Source organism: Pleurotus ostreatus, assembly GCF_014466165.1.
Source record: "Pleurotus ostreatus strain PC9 chromosome Unknown scaffold_2, whole genome shotgun sequence".
NCBI lineage: Eukaryota > Fungi > Basidiomycota > Agaricomycetes > Agaricales > Pleurotaceae > Pleurotus > Pleurotus ostreatus.
In genome coordinates, this window is record NW_023503157.1 from 1702363 (window position 1) to 1721764 (window position 19402).

General features: G+C 50.6%; 8 protein-coding genes across 8 annotated transcripts; 4 read left to right on the plus strand and 4 right to left on the minus strand.

Annotated features, from left to right (window-relative positions):
- Positions 1 to 17: 17 nt before the first annotated feature.
- PC9H_003387 (uncharacterized protein) lies at positions 18 to 335 on the plus strand (the record flags this gene model as incomplete). Its single annotated transcript, XM_036772980.1, has 1 exon — positions 18 to 335. The coding sequence occupies one exon, from the start codon at positions 18 to 20 to the stop codon at positions 333 to 335; it is 318 nt and encodes a 105-aa protein (XP_036634453.1).
- Positions 336 to 435: 100 nt separating this feature from the next.
- Positions 436 to 4532, minus strand: RPB2 (DNA-dependent RNA polymerase II; the record flags this gene model as incomplete). The annotated part of the gene is made up of 9 exons (XM_036772981.1): positions 436 to 501; positions 555 to 626; positions 676 to 693; positions 746 to 773; positions 825 to 2029; positions 2083 to 3045; positions 3095 to 3604; positions 3657 to 3947; positions 3996 to 4532. 9 exons carry the CDS (start codon positions 4530 to 4532, stop codon positions 436 to 438), a joined length of 3690 nt encoding a protein of 1229 aa, XP_036634454.1.
- A 280-nt stretch (positions 4533 to 4812) lies between these two features.
- On the plus strand, positions 4813 to 5968 carry PC9H_003389 (uncharacterized protein; the record flags this gene model as incomplete). Its single annotated transcript, XM_036772982.1, has 6 exons — positions 4813 to 5336; positions 5385 to 5404; positions 5459 to 5502; positions 5559 to 5641; positions 5701 to 5854; positions 5909 to 5968. The coding sequence occupies 6 exons, from the start codon at positions 4813 to 4815 to the stop codon at positions 5966 to 5968; spliced, it is 885 nt and encodes a 294-aa protein (XP_036634455.1).
- Positions 5969 to 6921: 953 nt separating this feature from the next.
- On the minus strand, positions 6922 to 7963 carry SHY1 (surf-like protein; the record flags this gene model as incomplete). The annotated part of the gene is made up of 4 exons (XM_036772983.1): positions 6922 to 7012; positions 7059 to 7164; positions 7219 to 7607; positions 7659 to 7963. 4 exons carry the CDS (start codon positions 7961 to 7963, stop codon positions 6922 to 6924), a joined length of 891 nt encoding a protein of 296 aa, XP_036634456.1.
- A 233-nt stretch (positions 7964 to 8196) lies between these two features.
- On the plus strand, positions 8197 to 11868 carry SLA2 (sla2 Src-like adaptor 2; the record flags this gene model as incomplete). The annotated part of the gene is made up of 11 exons (XM_036772984.1): positions 8197 to 8311; positions 8362 to 8504; positions 8557 to 8632; positions 8683 to 8821; positions 8871 to 9055; positions 9107 to 9243; positions 9293 to 9706; positions 9759 to 10244; positions 10295 to 10444; positions 10497 to 10581; positions 10631 to 11868. The coding sequence occupies 11 exons, from the start codon at positions 8197 to 8199 to the stop codon at positions 11866 to 11868; spliced, it is 3168 nt and encodes a 1055-aa protein (XP_036634457.1).
- Positions 11869 to 12198: 330 nt separating this feature from the next.
- PC9H_003392 (uncharacterized protein) lies at positions 12199 to 14746 on the minus strand (the record flags this gene model as incomplete). The annotated part of the gene is made up of 2 exons (XM_036772985.1): positions 12199 to 14074; positions 14124 to 14746. The coding sequence occupies 2 exons, from the start codon at positions 14744 to 14746 to the stop codon at positions 12199 to 12201; spliced, it is 2499 nt and encodes an 832-aa protein (XP_036634458.1).
- Positions 14747 to 15701: 955 nt separating this feature from the next.
- Positions 15702 to 16731, minus strand: PC9H_003393 (uncharacterized protein; the record flags this gene model as incomplete). The annotated part of the gene is made up of 4 exons (XM_036772986.1): positions 15702 to 15972; positions 16039 to 16223; positions 16292 to 16529; positions 16646 to 16731. The coding sequence occupies 4 exons, from the start codon at positions 16729 to 16731 to the stop codon at positions 15702 to 15704; spliced, it is 780 nt and encodes a 259-aa protein (XP_036634459.1).
- Positions 16732 to 17010: 279 nt separating this feature from the next.
- Positions 17011 to 19304, plus strand: PC9H_003394 (uncharacterized protein; the record flags this gene model as incomplete). The annotated part of the gene is made up of 11 exons (XM_036772987.1): positions 17011 to 17292; positions 17347 to 17506; positions 17557 to 17669; positions 17722 to 17821; positions 17880 to 17900; positions 17951 to 17972; positions 18026 to 18399; positions 18470 to 18516; positions 18583 to 18887; positions 18963 to 19105; positions 19162 to 19304. The coding sequence occupies 11 exons, from the start codon at positions 17011 to 17013 to the stop codon at positions 19302 to 19304; spliced, it is 1710 nt and encodes a 569-aa protein (XP_036634460.1).
- Positions 19305 to 19402: the final 98 nt, after the last annotated feature.

Sequence of the window (19402 nt, forward strand, 5' to 3'; positions counted from 1 at the left end):
CTTCCATTACATTGTCTATGTCAGATGAACTGGCCCAAGACGAGGAAGATGCCGAAGACTACGATCTCGAAGCACTGGAAAGCCGTACACACGCTCGTGATGACGATGATGACGACAACGCTACTCTCGTTGGCGATCGAAGAGGCGGCCCCGCTCCATTGCGCGACGACCATGTTGTCTTCGAGATCGGTGATGAAGATGCCGGTAGCGACGATGAAGACGAAAGCAAGAAGCAAGGGCGAATAAAACTGCAGTCGAGTGAAAATCTTCCTGGCGATGTCCAGGAACGGCAGGGACTCATAGGGAACGGGGCATCGAGGGACCGCAACGACTAGTGTATATCTTCTCATTCCACTCATCTGGCCACTACAATAGATAGACATTATATTTGCATTGCGTATAAGATACAGTATAAAGCGTGAAAGCATGGACCCTTTAATCTCGAATACGACCGGACGACACAGTGTAAAGACGGGCAGCGATGTTCATGCTTTGCAATTCCTGGAAGGTGAAAATGTCAGTTGTGCTCGAAAGATGTTTCTCAAGATAGCTACCTGGAAGAGGAGCTTAGCTGCATAGGGAATGTAAAGCTGTGAACATGCCGTCTTATTCTTACAAGCACGGCACTAGGAAACAATGTTAGCAAGCAGGAAGATGTACGGTACGGCGACATACCTCGAATGTTTGTTTTTTCTATAAGTGTTGTCAGTATGAGTATCATGTAGGACGGAGAAGATGTACTTACAAGATTCGCGATAGCAGTAAGACCACAGCTAGGAAGAGCAGTTAGAAGTATGCCACAATGTAACCACGGGAGTACATACATATCACAAACGTGTAGGCGATAGGCGTCACTGGCTTCGAAGAGACGTTCCTTCAAGAAACCAGCGATACCATGCGAAATCATGCAATCACGTTCCATCTCTCCGAAACGCAAACCACCATCTCGACTTCTTCCCTCGACTGGTTGACGAGTGAGGATTTGCACTGGTCCACGAGCGCGCGAATGGATTTTGTCGTCCACCATGTGCTTCAGGCGTTGGTAGTAGGTTGGGCCAAGATATACCTGGGCTTGTAGCTTCCTGCCGGTGTGACCATGGTACATCACTTCCAGACCACGGGACTGATAGCCCTTCTGCCTCAAGAAGGCGGAAACGGACTCCACCGTAAGATCGGTGAATGGAGTAGCGTCGCCTTCGTTCCCGATAAGAGTGGCCACCTTGGAAAGAAGACATTCGACAAGATGGCCGATTGTCATACGTGATGGAATGGCGTGGGGGTTGATGATGATATCTGGAACGATTCCTTCGCAGGTGAAGGGCATGTCCTCTTGCCTGTACGTTATACCAATGGTACCCTTCTGCCCGTGACGCGACGCAAACTTGTCACCAATCTGGGGGATACGTGTAGAACGAACTCTGATTTTGACAAACTTCTGACCCTCGTGGTTGGTGGTGATAAGAACTTGATCCACAATACCATTCTCTGTACTCTTCAACGGAGTCGACACATCTCTTCGCGTATGAGTGCGAGTTCTTTGACCCAGTTCTTCGCTGTCTGGAGGGATAGGTGCTGTTTTGCCAATGATAATGTCTTCACCAACAACACCAGTTCCAGGAGCGATAAGGCCATCATTCTCGAGCTTGTCGTACGTGCCGTGTTTCATGCGAAGAGTGTTGTCACGAGAAGGCTTCTCGAATTCTTCGAGCTGCTGAATCCCAGACTTCTTTTCGAGATCCATGTAACTGCGATAGTACATACTCCGGAATAGACCACGATCGACCGAGCTTTGGTTCATAATAACGGAATCTTCTTGGTTGTACCCACTGTAGCATAAAATGGCTACGATAGCGTTTTGGCCTGCAGGTAGCTCTCGGAATTTGAGATATTCCATGGAGCGAGTAGTTGCCAGCGGTTTCTGAGGATAATACAGAATATTGGCCATGGTGTCCATTCGGATGAGGAAATTGGTCAGGAAGATACCCATAGCTTGTTTACCCATAGCAGATTGGTAGGTGTTACGAGGAGACTGCGAATAAGTTGCGTGAGGCGCGCAGCATACATCAACGATGAACGACATACCTGATTGTGATCCGGGAAGGGAATGATACTCGCGCAAATACCAAGTATCATACTCGGGTGAATTTCGCAATGTGTCCATGTATGTGCGTGGGTACTCGCCTTTAAGCGGGCGGCGGGGTCATACTCCCCATCGTTCACCCTCGTATCAACACCAGCGTGCTGCAACCGGGAATTCTCTAGATCCTCCGGGGTCATGGAAATCATAACTGTCTCTTCCTCTTCGGCATCTAACATCTCTATAACACCACTCCTGATGAGTCCGTCCCACTTGAATGGCTCGCCCGCATCATCAACGGTTTGGTTGAGCCAGCGGATATGCTTCTTCTGCAGAAGCAGTTGATGGTTCTCGACTATGAACAACGGTCTGCAAACTCGCCCGGCGTCGGTGTACACCCTGAGCTCCTTTTCTCGGATGTCTCGCACGACAGAGACTTCAGGACTGATGTCGTCTTTCCTGCGAAGCTTCTTCAGCGTTTTGACGAGATTAGCCGGGTCCCTATGTACGCCCATCCAAACACCATTGACGAAGACCTTCGTACACGGTATAGATGAATGCGCGTTCTCTTCGAGGGACTCCAGCCCCCACTCCTCCAAGAACTCAATGACAGGCGCAGATATAGAGCCGACAGAGATGCACGACATGAGAGCGAGATTCTTGACTAGGCCACACGCTTGTCCTTCAGGGGTTTCTGCCGGACACACCATACCCCAATGGGTATTGTGCAGTTGACGAGGTTTGGCGATCTTCCCTTCACGACCCAGAGGCGTGTTGCAGCGACGCAGATGTGAAAGTGTCGAAGCGTAAGTGTAGCGATTGAGTACCTGAGACACGCCCGCTTTCGAGGACATCGACTTCTTCTGATCTCCCCAGTTCCCTGTTGCCAGAGAATATTTTAGACCGTTGGTGATTGTCTGATGTTTGACGGCCAAGGTGAGGTTGAATTCCTTATGCGTTTCCACGCACTTCGTGCAAGGTGAGCAAAACGGATGCCACAATTACAAGGCAAGTTACCTTCTGCAAGTAACGGTATACATCTTTGGTGAGCTTGCGGAACAACATCCGGAACAGATTGGACAGAAGAGGTCCAGCAAGATCGAGACGCTTCTTGCCAAAATGATCACGGTCGTCGAGTTCGCGACGCTCCATTGCAGCCAACAGCAGGCGATGAATCATGTAGCCGAAGAAATATGCCTTCTTCGACTCGGAGCCTTCCGCCATGGAGACATGGGGTAGCATCTCTTTCTGTAGGATCTCCTGGGCGTACCGTATACGGCGATCACGCGACAGACCAGTGGTTGTACCTCGATTGCCGATGAAATCGAGAGCCACTTCGCGGTCTTGAATAACGAAACCGTCTTCAATACAAGGCTTCAGCATCTCCAGCATTTGCACGTCCTGCATGTCGTAACATATGTGCTCGAGGATGTCGCGGTCAGAAATCACTCCAAGGCCACGGAAGACAACCCAGATAGGTATGTCGACCTTGATGTAAGGGATGGTAGCTTTCATGACATTACCCGACTGGTCAAGGATGTCACGCCGCTGACGGTAAGGAATGGGCGAATACACTTACAGTTTTCTCCTGGCTTCGGTGGAACATCTTCACTTGAAACTGACTGATCGTCTTTCCTCCCTTCTCGACTGCACTACGGATTTCTGCCAGGAAGTTGATCGGTGACGGCTGGGCCTTGGCAAAGACGTATACATGATTCGTAGCCATTCGCTCCTGCGCAATAAGAACCTTCTCGGAACCATTGATGATGAAGTATCCTCCGGAGTCGTATGGGCATTCGTTGAGATCATACAGGTCTTGGTCTTGTAAGTCGCGAAGGATGCAGAAAGTCGACCGAAGCATGATGGGAACCTGGCCTATCGTTTGCTGGAGATTCCAAACGGGCTATCACACACGTACCTTGCCTATCCAGACTTTGGTAGCATCTTCAGCCCTCTCCCCATGCTCCTGTACCCATGTTATTTCCCCTGGCACGTCTGGGTCTTCCCGCCCGATCATGACCTTTTTTCGCATTTCAATGTAGAGGGGGGCAGAGTATGTGAGATTCCTGAGTCGAGCCTCTTGTGGAAACACTGGAACCACAGAGCCATCGGCCTCCGTAACAGTGGGACGCGAGAGGTAGATTTGACCAAACTTGATCTCATAACGACGAGTCATATCAGAGTCATGGCCTGAATACTGGTCTGCTTGGTCGAGGATGAGGTCTGCATTTTCGTCAACCAACTCCTGCATGGTATTCTGAACGAATTCATCGAACGAGTCGAGTTGCTGTCTGACGAGACCTCGTTCCGCGAAGAAACTTGAGATGACAGTCCAGCAATCCTCCTGGGTTATCTCCTCGAACTCCTCGTCATCGTCCATGCCAAAGTTGGGGTCGTCATACGCGTACGGGTCTTGTTCATTTTGCGAGGGAAAATCTCCAGTCAAGATTAACATGGGTGTTAAACAGACATAAGGAATAGCACAATGGTATACCTTGGCTCATAATCTAGGAACTACGACAAAGAGTGGGGATACAGGAGCCGTCCAAGGTGCGCGCGACGATGTACAGCCTTTTTGCTCAGAAATTGTGGCGAGTCCGTAGCGTAGAGCACCTGCGCGACGTCCAAGGTGCTGGTAAGAGAGAAAAGGGCGACGCGCGACAACGCTCAGAAGTGAGACCCCTTAGTCAGCGGTTGGCACAGCTCTAAGCGCCCAGCTTCTTCCTCGTCCCACTATGCCCGGTCAACGTCTCCCAAAGGTCGTCTTAGATGAGCTCGAATCTATTGCTCCCAAGGCAGAATTCAGCGGCAGCATGCCACGAATAGAATCTTCGTCTGGATCTCAGTATTTCATCAAACTTGGCTCTCCAGGAGAGGCCGAACAATATGAGGGAGAAGCTGAATCTCTGAAGGCAATGGACGCAGCGTCCCCGGGTCTGGCACCCAAGGTCCTTGCTTCTGGCAAGGATTCGACCACCGGCCGACCCTACTTCATATCCCAATACAAAGACTTGACCCATTTAACAGACTCAGCATCTCGAAAACTAGGGCAGAGATTAGCGCAGGAGTTGCATGCATATAAGAGCTCGTCAGGGTTTGGCTTTGGTATGCCAACGTACTGTGGCGCTACGCGTCTCGAGAACGGCTGGTTCGAGACATGGGAAGCGTGCTACAGCGCAATGATAGGTGATCTGGTCAGACAATTACGCAAGAAGGGGAAATATGGCCTCTGTGGGGCGGCAGAAGAAGTTCGGGAAAGGTTAGTACTACCATGATGCCTACAGCATGAAATGTAATCATCCACAAGGGTTATACCAAAACTACTAGGTATGGATGCCCTTACAGTTTGAGTAGGCAGTGTAATAAGCCGTTAATGGACAGGATCCATCAGTGTTCCTCCCGTTCTTCTCCATGGCGATTTATGGGCGAGTTCATTCCCGGTCGAATACACCTGTTTGACCATCTCTGATTCATGCAGTAGAGCGGGAATACCGGAACCGATAGATCAACTGGCGAACCGGTAATATTTGATCCAGCTTCCTTCTACGGGCATAATGAAGCAGAGTGAGTAAACCTACTTCGTACCCGGCCGATGGCTTTTGCTGATGCCTGAGCTTGATCAGTCTAGCTATTGGGCGAATGTTCGGCGGTATCCCCGGGGGCTTCTACGAGGAATACCACAAATATCTGCCAAAGACAGAGCCGGTAGAGCAGTACGAGCTCCGGAGCGAACTTTACCAACTGTTTCATTACTTGAATCACACTCTCTTATTCGGAGTGAGCGATGAACCGTCGATAACTTATCTGTGATAGCTAACGTCAATGATACAGGGATCCTACCAATCTTCTGCGATGTCAAAGGCTAAACTCCTATTATCTGCGAAATTGTGACATTGCGCCGAACATGCATCAAAATCATGAACTACATGTGCCGGTATATATTGCTATTAGGAAGGGTAGCGCAGATGTGGCCTCGGAATGCGTATTGACATTATGCCAGCTACGGAAATCAACCGCAGATACGACGATAACAATTATTAGATATCAGGCGTCTCCAATAACGCTGTAATCGTTTGTCCTCGTTGGCGAAGTGCCAGCAGTCCCTCTGTCATGCGTGATGCTGGCGAAGGGCTGATATCATAAAAAATCCCTCGGTGATGGCGGGTACGAGGTACATCGGCTTCGTCATCATCCCTTCAGACTACTTCCGAGGCATCCACGAGTTGAGCCCAGATTGTTAACAGCCGGACCCTGCAGATGCCTACAACTTTTAATAGCACGAACATCAATGTGGGCGGTGGTACGACGGAAGATCCACTTTACCGGATGTGGGGCTTTTTCAACGATGAGATGAGGAAGTATGTAGCTTTACACCCGTCCGTAATTTGGCCTCAAACTGCTTCGCAGCCTGTATTATGGAGGGTTTCGCTTCTAACGGGTAGGAGGAAGAGCGGGCATGAGGCTGGCTACTCGTGCGGCGGGGTGCATAGGTCTTTCGAACCTGAGGATGTATATAGAGCGGCTGAATAGGCATGGTGGGTTGAGCTGAGGAAATGTTTATGATAGTGGGGGGTTAAGATTTCCAAAGCTACGAGGTTTATATACACGGGTACGCCTCCGACATGTTCGCTAATCTAACCGTAGATCCGCATGAGCGGCGACGCCCACCTAACGAAACAAAGCAAGCCAGCACAGAAACGTCGCAAGTAGTCTCTGAGGGCTATCGAAGGATCCCTCAGACTTCACATGGGATGACGGACAATGGCATTCGTGGTCGGTGTATGCCGAGGTATGTGATACAGACGAGGGTGGTGTGATTTTATAGAGGGAGGATAGGGGTAGGTTCAGAATCGGGGCAGCTGTTTGCCAGGAAATCGCTTCTTCGCGATAACGAGCCGAGCGAACATGAAGGTCGTTAGTCCGGAAAGTAGGTACCTGGGAAAAGGTCAGAGACAGGATGACCCCGGGGGCGAAATCGTACCAAGTTAGCACATAAGACAGATGCGCATTACGGAGGGTGACTGTCGGCGGACGGCCAATGGGGATGCCCTTAGCCAGCATCGACGCGGCTTCGCCAGCATGTCCCTCTGGAAGAGCTATGAATTCACGGCTCGGTTGAAGATGGGGTCACTTCGACGTACCGAAGACCTCCTCAATAAACACAGGTTGGACGTCGGCTTCTTCACCACCTGCGTACTGCGCCATGGCGTCTACATCTGTCCAATACCATTCCCCTGCATCTGGTTTATTATCCGGAGTGAACGAATTTCGGGGTTGCGACGTCCGCAACATGCCGAGGAGTTCGACTTTTCCTGGGTCCTCTAGAGCAAGAAAGTCTTGAATATGGTCGTTCGAGACGAATCCCCGGTCGACGATTAATGTCGTGCCGTCGCTCCGAATCAAGGGCGTCACCACATGCACGCCGTGAATGCCCTCCCGGACACGAAGAGTCAGGAGCATCGTGTGGGCATGGTCCCATCTGCCTGATATCTTCACTTTTCGCCAGATAAATTCCGGAAGTACTGAAAGACTGCAATCATGACCGTAAATATGCTCTTCGTTTCATCAGTATGGCACTCACTTTATACGTTTTGGGAGAGTCAATGGGGCTAGCTGCAGCTTTTCCTCTAACTCGTCAATGAGATTGATTTTCCATTTGAGCCGTTGCATTTGCCAGGTTCCTAGCGCGAACGTGAAGAAAGGCATGATCCCTAGCAGTATCATAGTCGGTGTAAGCCATGATTCCTGACGCGGTTTATACAGTGCTGGAACGTTAATACGCGCGCGACGAAGAAAATTGGGCTTTGGGGTGCTGTGGAATGCCCGCCACGGCGTGCACCCAATATTTCCTGGCCTCAGAGATCGAAAGCGGAGCCAAGGAAGCATGACTATTACTGCGATTCCCACGGCATCTACTGTTCTAGTTTCCTGTTCACTGCCCTGGAACCTCTTTCGTCTCTCCTCCCATCTCCATCATCTACAGCTGCTTCTATCCTAAACTATCGCTGAAATGTACGCAGACGCTGTCGTTGCGGTCTCGCTCATGCTGATATCTCCGCGCCAGGCTGAACGGCGGTCGGACGCGTCAGAATCCAACATATGACATAGATGGCGATGAGATGCACTACCCCACCAGGCCTGTGGACAAGGACAAGGCAGAGCATGAGCTCGTTATAAACATCAAGAAGGCCACTAGTCCAGAAGAGACTGCGCCAAAGCAGAAGCACGTCCGCAGTAAGTGTCGGACTTCACTATGTACTAGTGATATTAACAAGCGGTCCAAGAGTGCATTGTGTTTACATGGGACTATCATTCGTCGATATCATTCTGGAGTGGACTTCGCGTCCAACCTATACTGGCAGACGAAGTCCAGACATTCAAAGCTTTGATCACGGTTCACAAAGTGTTGCAAGAGGGACATCCAACTGTGAGTCTTTAATTGACTTTTCACTCTAGCACAGCTTAGGTCGTCACTTTAGACCATTAAGGAAGCCCATGGCCAAACAGCTTGGTTGGAAACGTGCGCGCGGACGGTCGGTACTGATGGCCAGCGAGGTCTGTTGATCTCATCCGCGTCGGTATTTGTAGCTGACAACAATTAAAAGGATATGGGCCTCTGATACGATCGTACGTTCAATTTATACTCGCCAAGCTAAAGTTCCATCGTCTACGGCCTGAATTCAACGGACTTTTTGAATACGAGGAATACGTTACTCTAAAGGGTATCGACGATCCTAATGAAGGGTATGTAGATTAGATCCCCTACCTGTTTGCAAACGCTAAACTTCTATAGGTACGAAACGATATCAGACTTGATGTCCCTCCAGGACCAGATCGAATCATTCCAGAAGATGATATTCTCTCACTTCCGGCACTCGACGAACAACGAGTGCCGTATCTCGGCTTTAGTTCCATTGGTCAAGGAGAGCTGGGGGATCTACCGTTTCATTACGAGCATGCTTAGGGCGATGCACAGACGTAAGTTCCCCGTTCGAATATTTGCCTAGGTTTGACTTTGGCTGGATATAGGCACAAATGATATGGATGCTTTGGAACCATTACGGGAGCGATATGCGGGCCAGCATTATAACCTCAGAAAATTCTACTACGAATGCTCCAATCTCAAGTATCTGACCGGCTTGATCAATGTTCCGAAGTTAGGACATGTACGGTCCCTTCATAATGTTTGTTAACGCGGGCTCACGCCTTTATTAGGAACCACCCAACCTCTTGGATGGCGGCGACGCCCCAGATCTACCGGCTAGACCCAAGACCGCCGTGAAGTCGCCATCTCCACCACCATCGGCTCCAGCCCCAAGCGCCGCGGAGATTGACGAACAAGCCCGAATGCTGAAAGAATACGAAGACAAGCAAGCAGCGCTTCAAGCACAACGCCAGGCGGAGGAACAACAACGACTAGAACTTCAGCAACAGCAGCAAATGGAGTTTGAACAACGACAACGGGAGCAGGCAGAGCGCGAACGTCTAGCACAGGAGCAACTCATGCAGCAACAGATGATGTACCACAACCAGGCAGCACAGCAACAAGCTGGCGACCTCGAGAGGGAACTCCTTGCCATGAGGGGTCAGTACGAACGAGATCAGATACTACTTGAGCAATACGACCGAGTGAGTCACGCTAAACTTGTCCCTGCCCGACCATGCTTATGCGGTATCTTAGCGAGTGAAAGCCTTGGAGGGCGAGCTCAACAGCATATCGCTTAACGTCAACTCGCAATTGTCAACGAAGGACGACTTACTAAAGCAAATGCAGGAGCAAATCAACCTTTGGCGTAGCAAGTACGAAGCTTTGGCCAAGTTGTATAGCCAGCTTCGCACGGAGCATCTGGATATGTTGTCGAAATTCAAGCAACTCCAACTGAAGGCCAATTCAGCTCAAGAGGCTGTCGATCGCATGGAGCGGATGGAACGTGACCTTAAGGCAAAGAATCTAGAGCTAGCAGATATGCTACGAGAACGCGACAGAGCGAGGTTCGATATCGACAGGCAGAAGTCATCACACAAAGAGGAGATTGATCGCTTACGCCGTGAGTTGAACTTCGCCAACGAACGCGCAGAAGATGCCTCTCGTTCCAAGAGCTCGGAAGTATCATCAGTTCTCAGCAAGTACAACCGTCAAATAAGCGAATTGGAAGACTCGCTGAGGGTGAGTTGTGACGACCTTGTCCCACATCTGCGATTCTTGATGTTATATAGGCCAAGCAAATGCAAATTGATGACCTACTGACTAAATTCGACGACGCTACTGCTGAAATGGAGCGCCTGAAGGATGAGAAGGACCAGGAAATCTTGATCCTCCAAGAAGGCATGGATGCCACGCTTCAACAGCTCTCCGAAGCCCAACAGGTGGGTATACTAATTCGACTTTTCAGTTTCTATCACTAATGCGCCCGAAAAGAATCAAGGAATAGTGGATGAAACTACAAATGCCCAGATCGACACTCTCATTTTGGATAACAGGAAGAAGCTTAATCAGATCATAGGTATTGTCTACATTTCTATCGTCGTGACGCCCACCAATTGTAAGCACAGATTCTATCCTCCAGGCATGCGTTCAGAAGGTGGACGATGCTATCTACGAGTTGGAGTCACCAACACAAGCCGGCAACCTCAACTCTACGCCAGAATATACTTTGTCGATGATCGAGAAGTCCATCAACAACGCAAATGAATTCGCGACCGTTTACCTCCTGTATCTTTCCGGTGATCCTGGAGGCGAGCACGTAGATGTCATCAAGGGTGCCAACGAGCTGGCGCAATCGTTGTCCGACGTGTTAATCAACACCAAAGGCATTACAAGGCTGGCCAGTGATGATGATGCCTCCGACCGTTTGGTCGGCGTTGCCAAGACTGCTGGAGATGTTGGGCTGCGTTTCTTCTTGAACTTGCAATCCTACAAGATGGGTCTTTTGGAACCAAAGCAACGTTCTGATGCAGCCATGCGCAACAATGGTGAAGTCAGGGGTGCCCTGACCAAGCTGTCGGAAGTCGTGGAGGCCATCATACCGAAAGGAACCAAGGGTGGTGCCCTTGCACGAGCAAATGGTGACATTGGCGACATCGTTGAGCAAGAAATGAACAGTGCCGCCCAAGCAATTGAAGCGGCTACAAAGCGACTTCAAGAACTCATGGCTCGTCCCCGAGATTCTTCGCGCTTCAGCGCTGTTGATCTCCAAGTCCACGATTCGATCCTTTCTTCTGCTATGGCCATCACCAGTGCTATCGCCCGGTTGATACAAGCCGCTACAGAGTCGCAGAAGGAGATTGTCGCTCAAGGGAAAGGATCTAGTTCGATGCAACAATTCTACAAGCGGAACAACAGATGGACTGAGGGACTTATTTCTGCCGCCAAGGCCGTCGCTTTTGCCACCAATTTGCTCATCGAGAGTGCCGATGGTGTCTTATCAGGTACACACTCGTTGGAGCAACTCATCGTTGCATCAAACGAAGTAGCTGCGGCGACCGCCCAGCTCGTTGCTGCATCGCGTGTCAAGGCGAACTTGATGTCGAAGACCCAAGAGCGTTTGGAGCTCGCGGCCAAAGGCGTCACAGAAGCATGCAAAGCACTCGTAAGACAAGTCAAGGCCGTATCTGCACGGCAGTCGGAAGAAGAATACGTCGACTACAAGAACATGGCTGTCCTCGAATTCAAGACACGGGAAATGGAGCAGCAGGTGGAGATTTTGAAGCTGGAAAAAGAACTCGGTGCCGCTCGCCACAGACTAGGTGCCATGAGACGAGCGGGATACCATACGGACGAGACGGATTAGGATATACTTTTTACTTTTCAGCGGAATTATCCATTTGTGTACGAGGAATACCCTATTCCACCCATAAATTGGGATTATTTAATAATATGTGCAGCTGGCGATCAAGAGGATGAAGTATGCAAGATGAAACCAGTCGACTGTATGTGAACAAGGAGAAAGCAACTAAAAAAACATGTCGAAACTGCAATTGAGAACGGAAAATGCCTAAGTATATAAATGCGGAGAAAACGAAAGTAAGTATTCAATGAGGACTCGCGGGCCATTAATGACATAGATAAGAATAAACAGAACGAGTGTGAACGCCAGACATAGATGCGACAAAAGAAGGCATTATTCATCTATTGTGCGAACAGTATCGAATGATTCACGGGCAAGGTCCAAAAAACTGTCTTCAATACCATTAGGCTCTTCCTTGTCGATGTCATCGTCTATCTCCAAGAAAGAAGGTTTTCGCAATAGCGACCGCCGCTGCAATATTCTCTCGGAAGATAGCTTTGGCACAGAGACCTTCCTTCGTGGAGGTGGGGCGAGGGGGACAATGCGCGGCGTGTGAACGAAGGAGGAAGCAGACACGGGCGTCTCGGGTGGAGGAGCAAGAGGGGCAGTGGAGGGACGTATCGGCCTCGGTCGAGGAGGAGGGGGCAAGCTGTTCGTCACAGGCTGGAAAGAAGTCGAAGGGAAGAATAAATGACTCCGTGGTGATGAAGCGGAGGTTGGAGAGGACGGAGGGGATATTGTTGCCTGCGATGTGGACGGCCGCACTTGAAGACGTGGAACGGGAGGCGCCTTATTAATCATGGACGCACTCCGTAATGGAGACCCTGTATGCGGAGGGAGAATCGGAAGGAGATGGATCGAAGTGGGCGGTGAATGGGGAGCAGAAATAGAGTAGTCATCATCCGACATTGTCGTTGATACCGACGTGAATGACGACCCCCTTGGCCGCACATACGTCAACCCAGCCTCATGCACGCTCGCCTCTATCTTCGCCATCTCTGCTGGGGATTTAATCCGCCTTGGAGTATAGTCCACTACCGACGAAGTGGCCGGACTGGCTGGCTCGTCGATGGAATTGCAATCCCACGATGACCTTGGAAGACTCGTAGATTGGGCAGCTGACGATGTAGACGGCATGTTCCGCGACAAGGACAATCCTTGCATTCTTTCTTGTTCCAACGGCAAGCTAAATACTGACCGTATATCATCATCCACAGGAGTGCACTGCGACGTTGACGGCCTTCTCAAGGTGGGGCCTGAAAATAACCGACCTCGGGTTGGAAGCGCGCCATGTGAACTGGACGTTCTCTGCGTTGATGTCGGTGCCGAAGGAAGGGGAGCTGTTGGCCCAAAGGAGGTAGCATGTCTGAGGGATTGCGGAAGCGGTGGAACTGGTATTCGAGGATACGAGCGCTGCTTTCGGGGAGCTTTCTCAAGTGGAGCATCTGTCGCAGAACCTGAAGCTATTGAGCTCGCACTTGTTCGGCGCTTGATTAGCGACTGATGAGAAAGCGCACGCTTGAGAGTTTGGGGCGACGAAAGGGGAGAAGGCGGAGGTTGTGGGGCTACAATAGGTGGTCGGATAATTTCTTTGGCCTGATACTGTTTTCTCTTTTTCTGACGGGAAGATGAATGACCCGGCTCTTCTTCTAATGAAGGTTTACGCGAGTGTGCAAAATAGGCGTCTCTGTTCGAGGAGGTGGATGATGCGAAAGAAAGGCCAGATGAGGATGTAGAAGAAGTGGAGATGTCGGGCAGGATATCGGAATCGTCGTCGGCAGTTGCACCGTCGACAAGCGCAGGAGGCAACGGCAAATCATGTGTTGGAGGTGCGCTTGGAGGGGGACCTCCCATACGAGTCGAAGATTGCTTCCGTCGAAGAGCAGAGGTCGGCGGTGAGAAAGTAGGGGACATGCGTCGAGATGGGGACGGAACGAGTGATGATGTTGATACCGAGGTCGACGACGACGGCTCACTTGGAGGAAACGATGGTTGCCTCATTCCTGTATCAGTCATTCCTCTGGCACGCATTGGAGGACGTGGGAGAGGGTTGGGAGGAGGTTGGCTGAGTCGATGCGGGTCAGACGGAGTGACAGGTGATGAAGAGGTAGGACATTTGGCAGAATGAGTGAGACTCTCCCAAGCGGAGGTCAGAGAACTCTCCGCTGACAAAATGGACACCTTTCGATGCAAACTGCCCTGAGAGCGACTGTTGATGCAATCAGTAAAGGCGAAGCAAGTGATAGATTTTCACTCACCGAGGCTTGAGCTTGAGAGCCGGAGGAGGCTCTTGCCACCGTGCTCCCGGGGACAGCTGCTGGTCTCCTGCTGAGGAAAACGCGGAAGAGGCATACGAAGTGCGCTGCATGCTAGCCTTCTTCGACATATAGTCCGAACCGGATGAACCGGAGTATACTGACAGTCGGTTTGGATCAGCGACGGCGTTCATCCCGTACGACGCAAATGGGTCTTGATCAGAAAGGGTCAAAAGAGACTGACGGTGGGGGTTGTGGTGTTCCACCGGGGTAACTGGCCCAATAGATTCCACGGGGGACTTTGTCGATGAGACCGATTTCGAAGGGGGCCTGTTCATGTACTTCCTGTCATTCTGAGGCGGAAGCTCAATGGCCGGTGAGACATTCGGGAAGCTGGGGGTCCTCGGAAGATACGGGGGCTCCTGTATGGCCAGCACAGGGTGTTTCTTCGACTTGAAGCCTATCGCGGAGGCCAAAGTGTTGAACTTGGAGCCCGAAGCGGCTTTGGCGCTGCCGGGGGCATCCTTGGGGGGATTCGTCTGCTTCGAGCTGGAGGCGGCGGCGGTTTTCGAAGACAGAGACCACCATTTGGAAGTGGAGGAAGATTGGCGCGAGGAGACAGACATACAAAGAAAAAATCAAAACGAGGGTGGAAGTGATATGGACGTGGTCAAGCAGGGCCTTGTCGCATATTCAGGCGTCGGGGGTTGAGGAGGAGGAGGAGATGATGGTACGGGTGGAAAAGACAGACAGAAAATGACGGACCTGGAACTTGATCAAACGCGCCGAGCGGTGTGATCAATGGACCCCTATAATAGTCCCACGGTCACAAATTACAGATCTTTCATCAGTATGATCTCTCCCACGCTCACACTCAATTGCATCCCCATACGTTACTGATCATCACACATATGATTGTCGCCTTGCTTCTTGACATGGCAGCATGCCAGTCCGTCCGTTTCATGCTTTGATCCTCATATACAGAATGCAAAAAATCTCACTAACGTAAGTCCATATTTTTCGTGCCGTCGTGGCTACCCGCGACTCCGTCTATATTTTACGTGGAAAGCACACTCCGTGTCCAGGACAATGTGCCCCTAGTGCGTGAGATCGGGCCCTCAGAGGCAACTCGAGCACTAATTGGGGCTTGGTAACCATAGTTGACTCGATCTGCCATCGTTAATGAAGTTCTCAGGTTGTTTGCAGAGCACACGCATCTATGCGCGAGTTCTGGAAGTAACAATATACGTGGCCTCGCCATGGCAAATGGTTTATCCAAGACGACCAACTTTCCAGGCATATGAATGTCACGCTTGTCGTTAGGATATCAGGGCAACGTTGGGGTAACGTACCTGAGGCCTTGAGGCTCGCATTGACAGCAGACATGGACGATTCAGGAAGTATGATCGTTACGCAACATAACCTAATACACAACGTACCGGCTTCCTGTTCCATAGAGGCTATCAGACAAGTATGTCGTACTTTCATTCCTAATGGTGATATATGCAGTGAACTACTATAGATGCATGATAGAACGCGAAACTGATACTCAATAAATAACACCGCAGTGTACGAAACACATCACCCCATCGAAGCCCACACATCCTCATCGTCTCGATCGCGCGCTGCATTCACAGCTTTCGGCATGGGTGTGAACGCGCCTCGCTGCGCATCGTTTGGCCGTTGTTCCGCTCCCGCATCAAACAGGACGGGATTCCTGCCAACCAACGGTCGCGCAAGCTCATCCTCCTCCTCGTGGTCACTATCAATATCGAGGTCAAGGCTGTAGCCTGCACGTCTCGCAGCATTGATATCAATGGGTTTTGGACGGGAAAAGATGGACTGCCCCGATCTGCGCCAAAATCAAGGTTGGTAAATCAAACTGTGGAGCAGTAATATTTGGGAATGGGCGGCGCACTGTCTCATGACCGCTGCTAGGCGGCCGAATTGGAGGACGTTACGGGCGACCAACAACAACGTGTCGAAAATTTCCTCTTCCTTACTCCCCGCTCCGCACTTCGCGAAGGCTAGCACCATCAACGTCAGGGCGCAGAATAGCGTTAGAATTAGGTCAACAACGTTGAACGGTGATTTCCAGAATTGCTGCAGGGAAAGGGTCCGACAATTAGATAGGTATAATTCCGGGACGCCATACAGGATACGCCACGCACCTGCCCAAGGGCAACGAACCGAATGCCGACTTCCAGTATCATTGCTGTGTTGATTATTATTTCCAATATGTAGAACGCCAGTCCTGGACATCCATCCGCCAAGCTCAGAGCTACTGTTGTGACTGACAGGGCGGCCATGCCGAGATACAAGAATATGTACGTCCGCGAGTGCACGAATCGGTTTGCGAGGCCTTTCGTTATCTCACTTCGTGTGAGAGCATAGATAGAACGAGTGGGACTGCGCGCCGAGACGAATTTAGATTGCGGGTATGGCGGGGCCGAAGACAGCAATAAAATTCAGAAGTATCAGATGAGTATAGCAATCGTCGCAAGCACACGGAAGCTGGTACCTACGCAGGCTGAGACTGCGGCTGCTCGTAGAAAGCGTCGCGGTTCAATGGATCCGTATCGCCGTATTCAACGTCTGGAAGTGGTGGCATTGCTTCGATGCTCTTCGAAGCCGAGTTTAGGGAACGAGGATGAGGGTATGTGGGGAAGGCGGAGGATGTCACAGTCGGGATTGCACACGCACTCAGCGACGCGGTCACACCGTGACATGTCACAACATGGAATGAGAACGAACATTTCTCGCGGCAAGTCAAGCCAATTGTGCACATGAACAGTCACGGTCAGCGGCATGAGAATACAAATCTCTATCTAGAACCCCCCATCAGCGTTGCGATAAGGCCAGTAACCCGCTATCTTGTCTACTTATTATCATGGCGGCCCCTGGTAATTCTGCGCCCTGGCAAGCTCTCGTCAAAGAGAAACAAGAGAGGCAAAAGGCGACCATACCCCCTAAATGGCTCATCGAGCTGCCTGATACAAGGACCCTTGACGTGACATCTATTCCAGAAACTTGTGGCTTATTGAGCGCAAGGGAACTAGAGATAACCAGGTCGAATGTCGAGGTATTGTTGCCCAGGTTGGCCAGTGGATCGTGGAGCGCGGTGGAAGTGACCACGGCTTTCTACAAGAGAGCTATAATCGCGCACCAGCTGGTGAGTTTGTTTCGTATACAGACGAAATGATCGTTTTGCTTAAATGTTGGATAGACCAACTGTCTGACAGAGATATTCGTCGATAAAGCTTTGGCTCGAGCGGCTGCGTTAGATGAACACCTTAAGACGACGGGGAAAGTTGTTGGACCACTTCACGGTCTCCCCGTTTCCTTGAAGGATCAAATAAATATTGAGGGTATCGAAGCGTCCATGGGTAATGAGCGACTGATTCGTGCCGGAGAATATAGACTGACATCCCAATAGGTTACGTCTCCTGGCTCGGAAAATATGCGACCAAGAACTCGGTTCTAGTCGATGTACTGCTCGAGCTCGGCGCGGTCCCATTCGTCAAGACGAATATACCTCAGACACTGATGGTAAGTTATCGATCTTCGTTGACATCCCATTGGTGCTGAACAGCGTCGACAGTGGCCGGAGACCTTCAACCACATATTTGGTAGAACTTCTAACCCCCATAACCGCTCCTTAACCAGCGGGGGATCGTCAGGGGGAGAAGGAGCACTCATTGGTTTGTCGCCCTTTTGGCAAGATCTACTCGTGACCGTAGCTCATGAACTCGCTCATAGCTTTGAGGGGCAGCCCACTAGGTATGTTTACCTCCAGGTGAATTGGCTGTCGCATTGATCACAGGAATAAGGCGTCGGTTCAGATATTGGAGGGTAAGCAAAGCTAAATCATCGTACCTCTTAATAACTAAACCCCGGGTCAACAGTTCCGTACGAATTCCTTCTGCGTTTTGTGGCGTCTACGGTTTACGGCCGTCATATAATCGCATCCCATATGGCGGATGTGTCAACTCGATGGAGGGGCAGGACTCTGTTCTTTCCGTTCTTGGTCCTATATCCAACAGCGTCGTCGGCCTTAAAGCCTTCACACAGTCAGTGATCGAGGCCCAACCGTGGCTTAAGGATCCTCTCGCCCTTCGAAAGCGATGGAGCCCCGAAGAGTATGATCTCATTGAACATAACAACGGAAAGAATCTATGTTTCGCGATCCTCTGGAATGACAGGCTCACCGTGCCGCACCCACCCATAATCCGTGGGCTCGAAACGACAAAGAAGGCACTTATCGCTGCGGGCCACACAGGTGAGCCCTCACTACGAACCGTGTACACGCACATATACACTATTCCTTGGCATTGAAACGCACCCCATAGTGATCGACTGGGTGCCTCACAAACACGGCGAAATCTACGAAACACTCGTGAGTTTCTCTTCGGCATCTTTTGCACGTTGGAAGTAGATCTGAGATGCATCATCGATGACGAAGAGGGCTGTCTGGGCAGCTGGTGCAGCCGAAGATTATGCTGTTACGACGTCCCCTACGGGCGAGCCTGTTATAAGCACCATGAGCCCTGATCCGGATGTTGCTGGGACGGAGGCGTCCTTCCGTCCGGGTAAGGCTGGGATATCTGCCTATCAGCTTTGGCAGACGCAGAAGCGCAAGAGGGAGCTTCGAGAAGAATACCTGGCTCACTGGCAGCAAACTGCTGGAACGACCGGCACAGGACGACCCGTCGATGCCATCATCTCCCCTGCAGCTGCCTACGCCGCACCACCTCATGGAAAAAATAAGTGCGTCTTTCTGGCACTTGCATCAAGGATAACGTTCAGCGCTGATAACTCAAACACCACATGTTTTCTTTACAGAAACGCCGATTACACCATGATATGGAACTTGCTTGATTATACCACGATGGTGATCCCAATCTCCAAAGTCGACCCAACATTTGATGTCAAGAAACCGGCGCACGAATTTTTGAGCGATAGAGATCAGATTAACTATGACCTATGTGCGTTCTGATATCTCTGATTGGATTTCCATTGCTGATTGCGGCGGTGCCAATAGATGATCCTGTAGTATTCGCCAATGCTCCAATATCCATTCAGGTCGTCGGACGCACCCTCGAAGAAGAGGCAGTACTTGCGTTGGGCAAGATCGTCGACGATGCAGTAAAGGCATTGAGTACAAAGGCAACCGGCAAGATGTGATACAGTTGTAAGTATGGTATTCGTTTACGGAGTTGCAGCGGGGTGATACAATGCAAGATGCTGGAAAATCAAGATGGATACGCAAGTGGGTCGGGCAA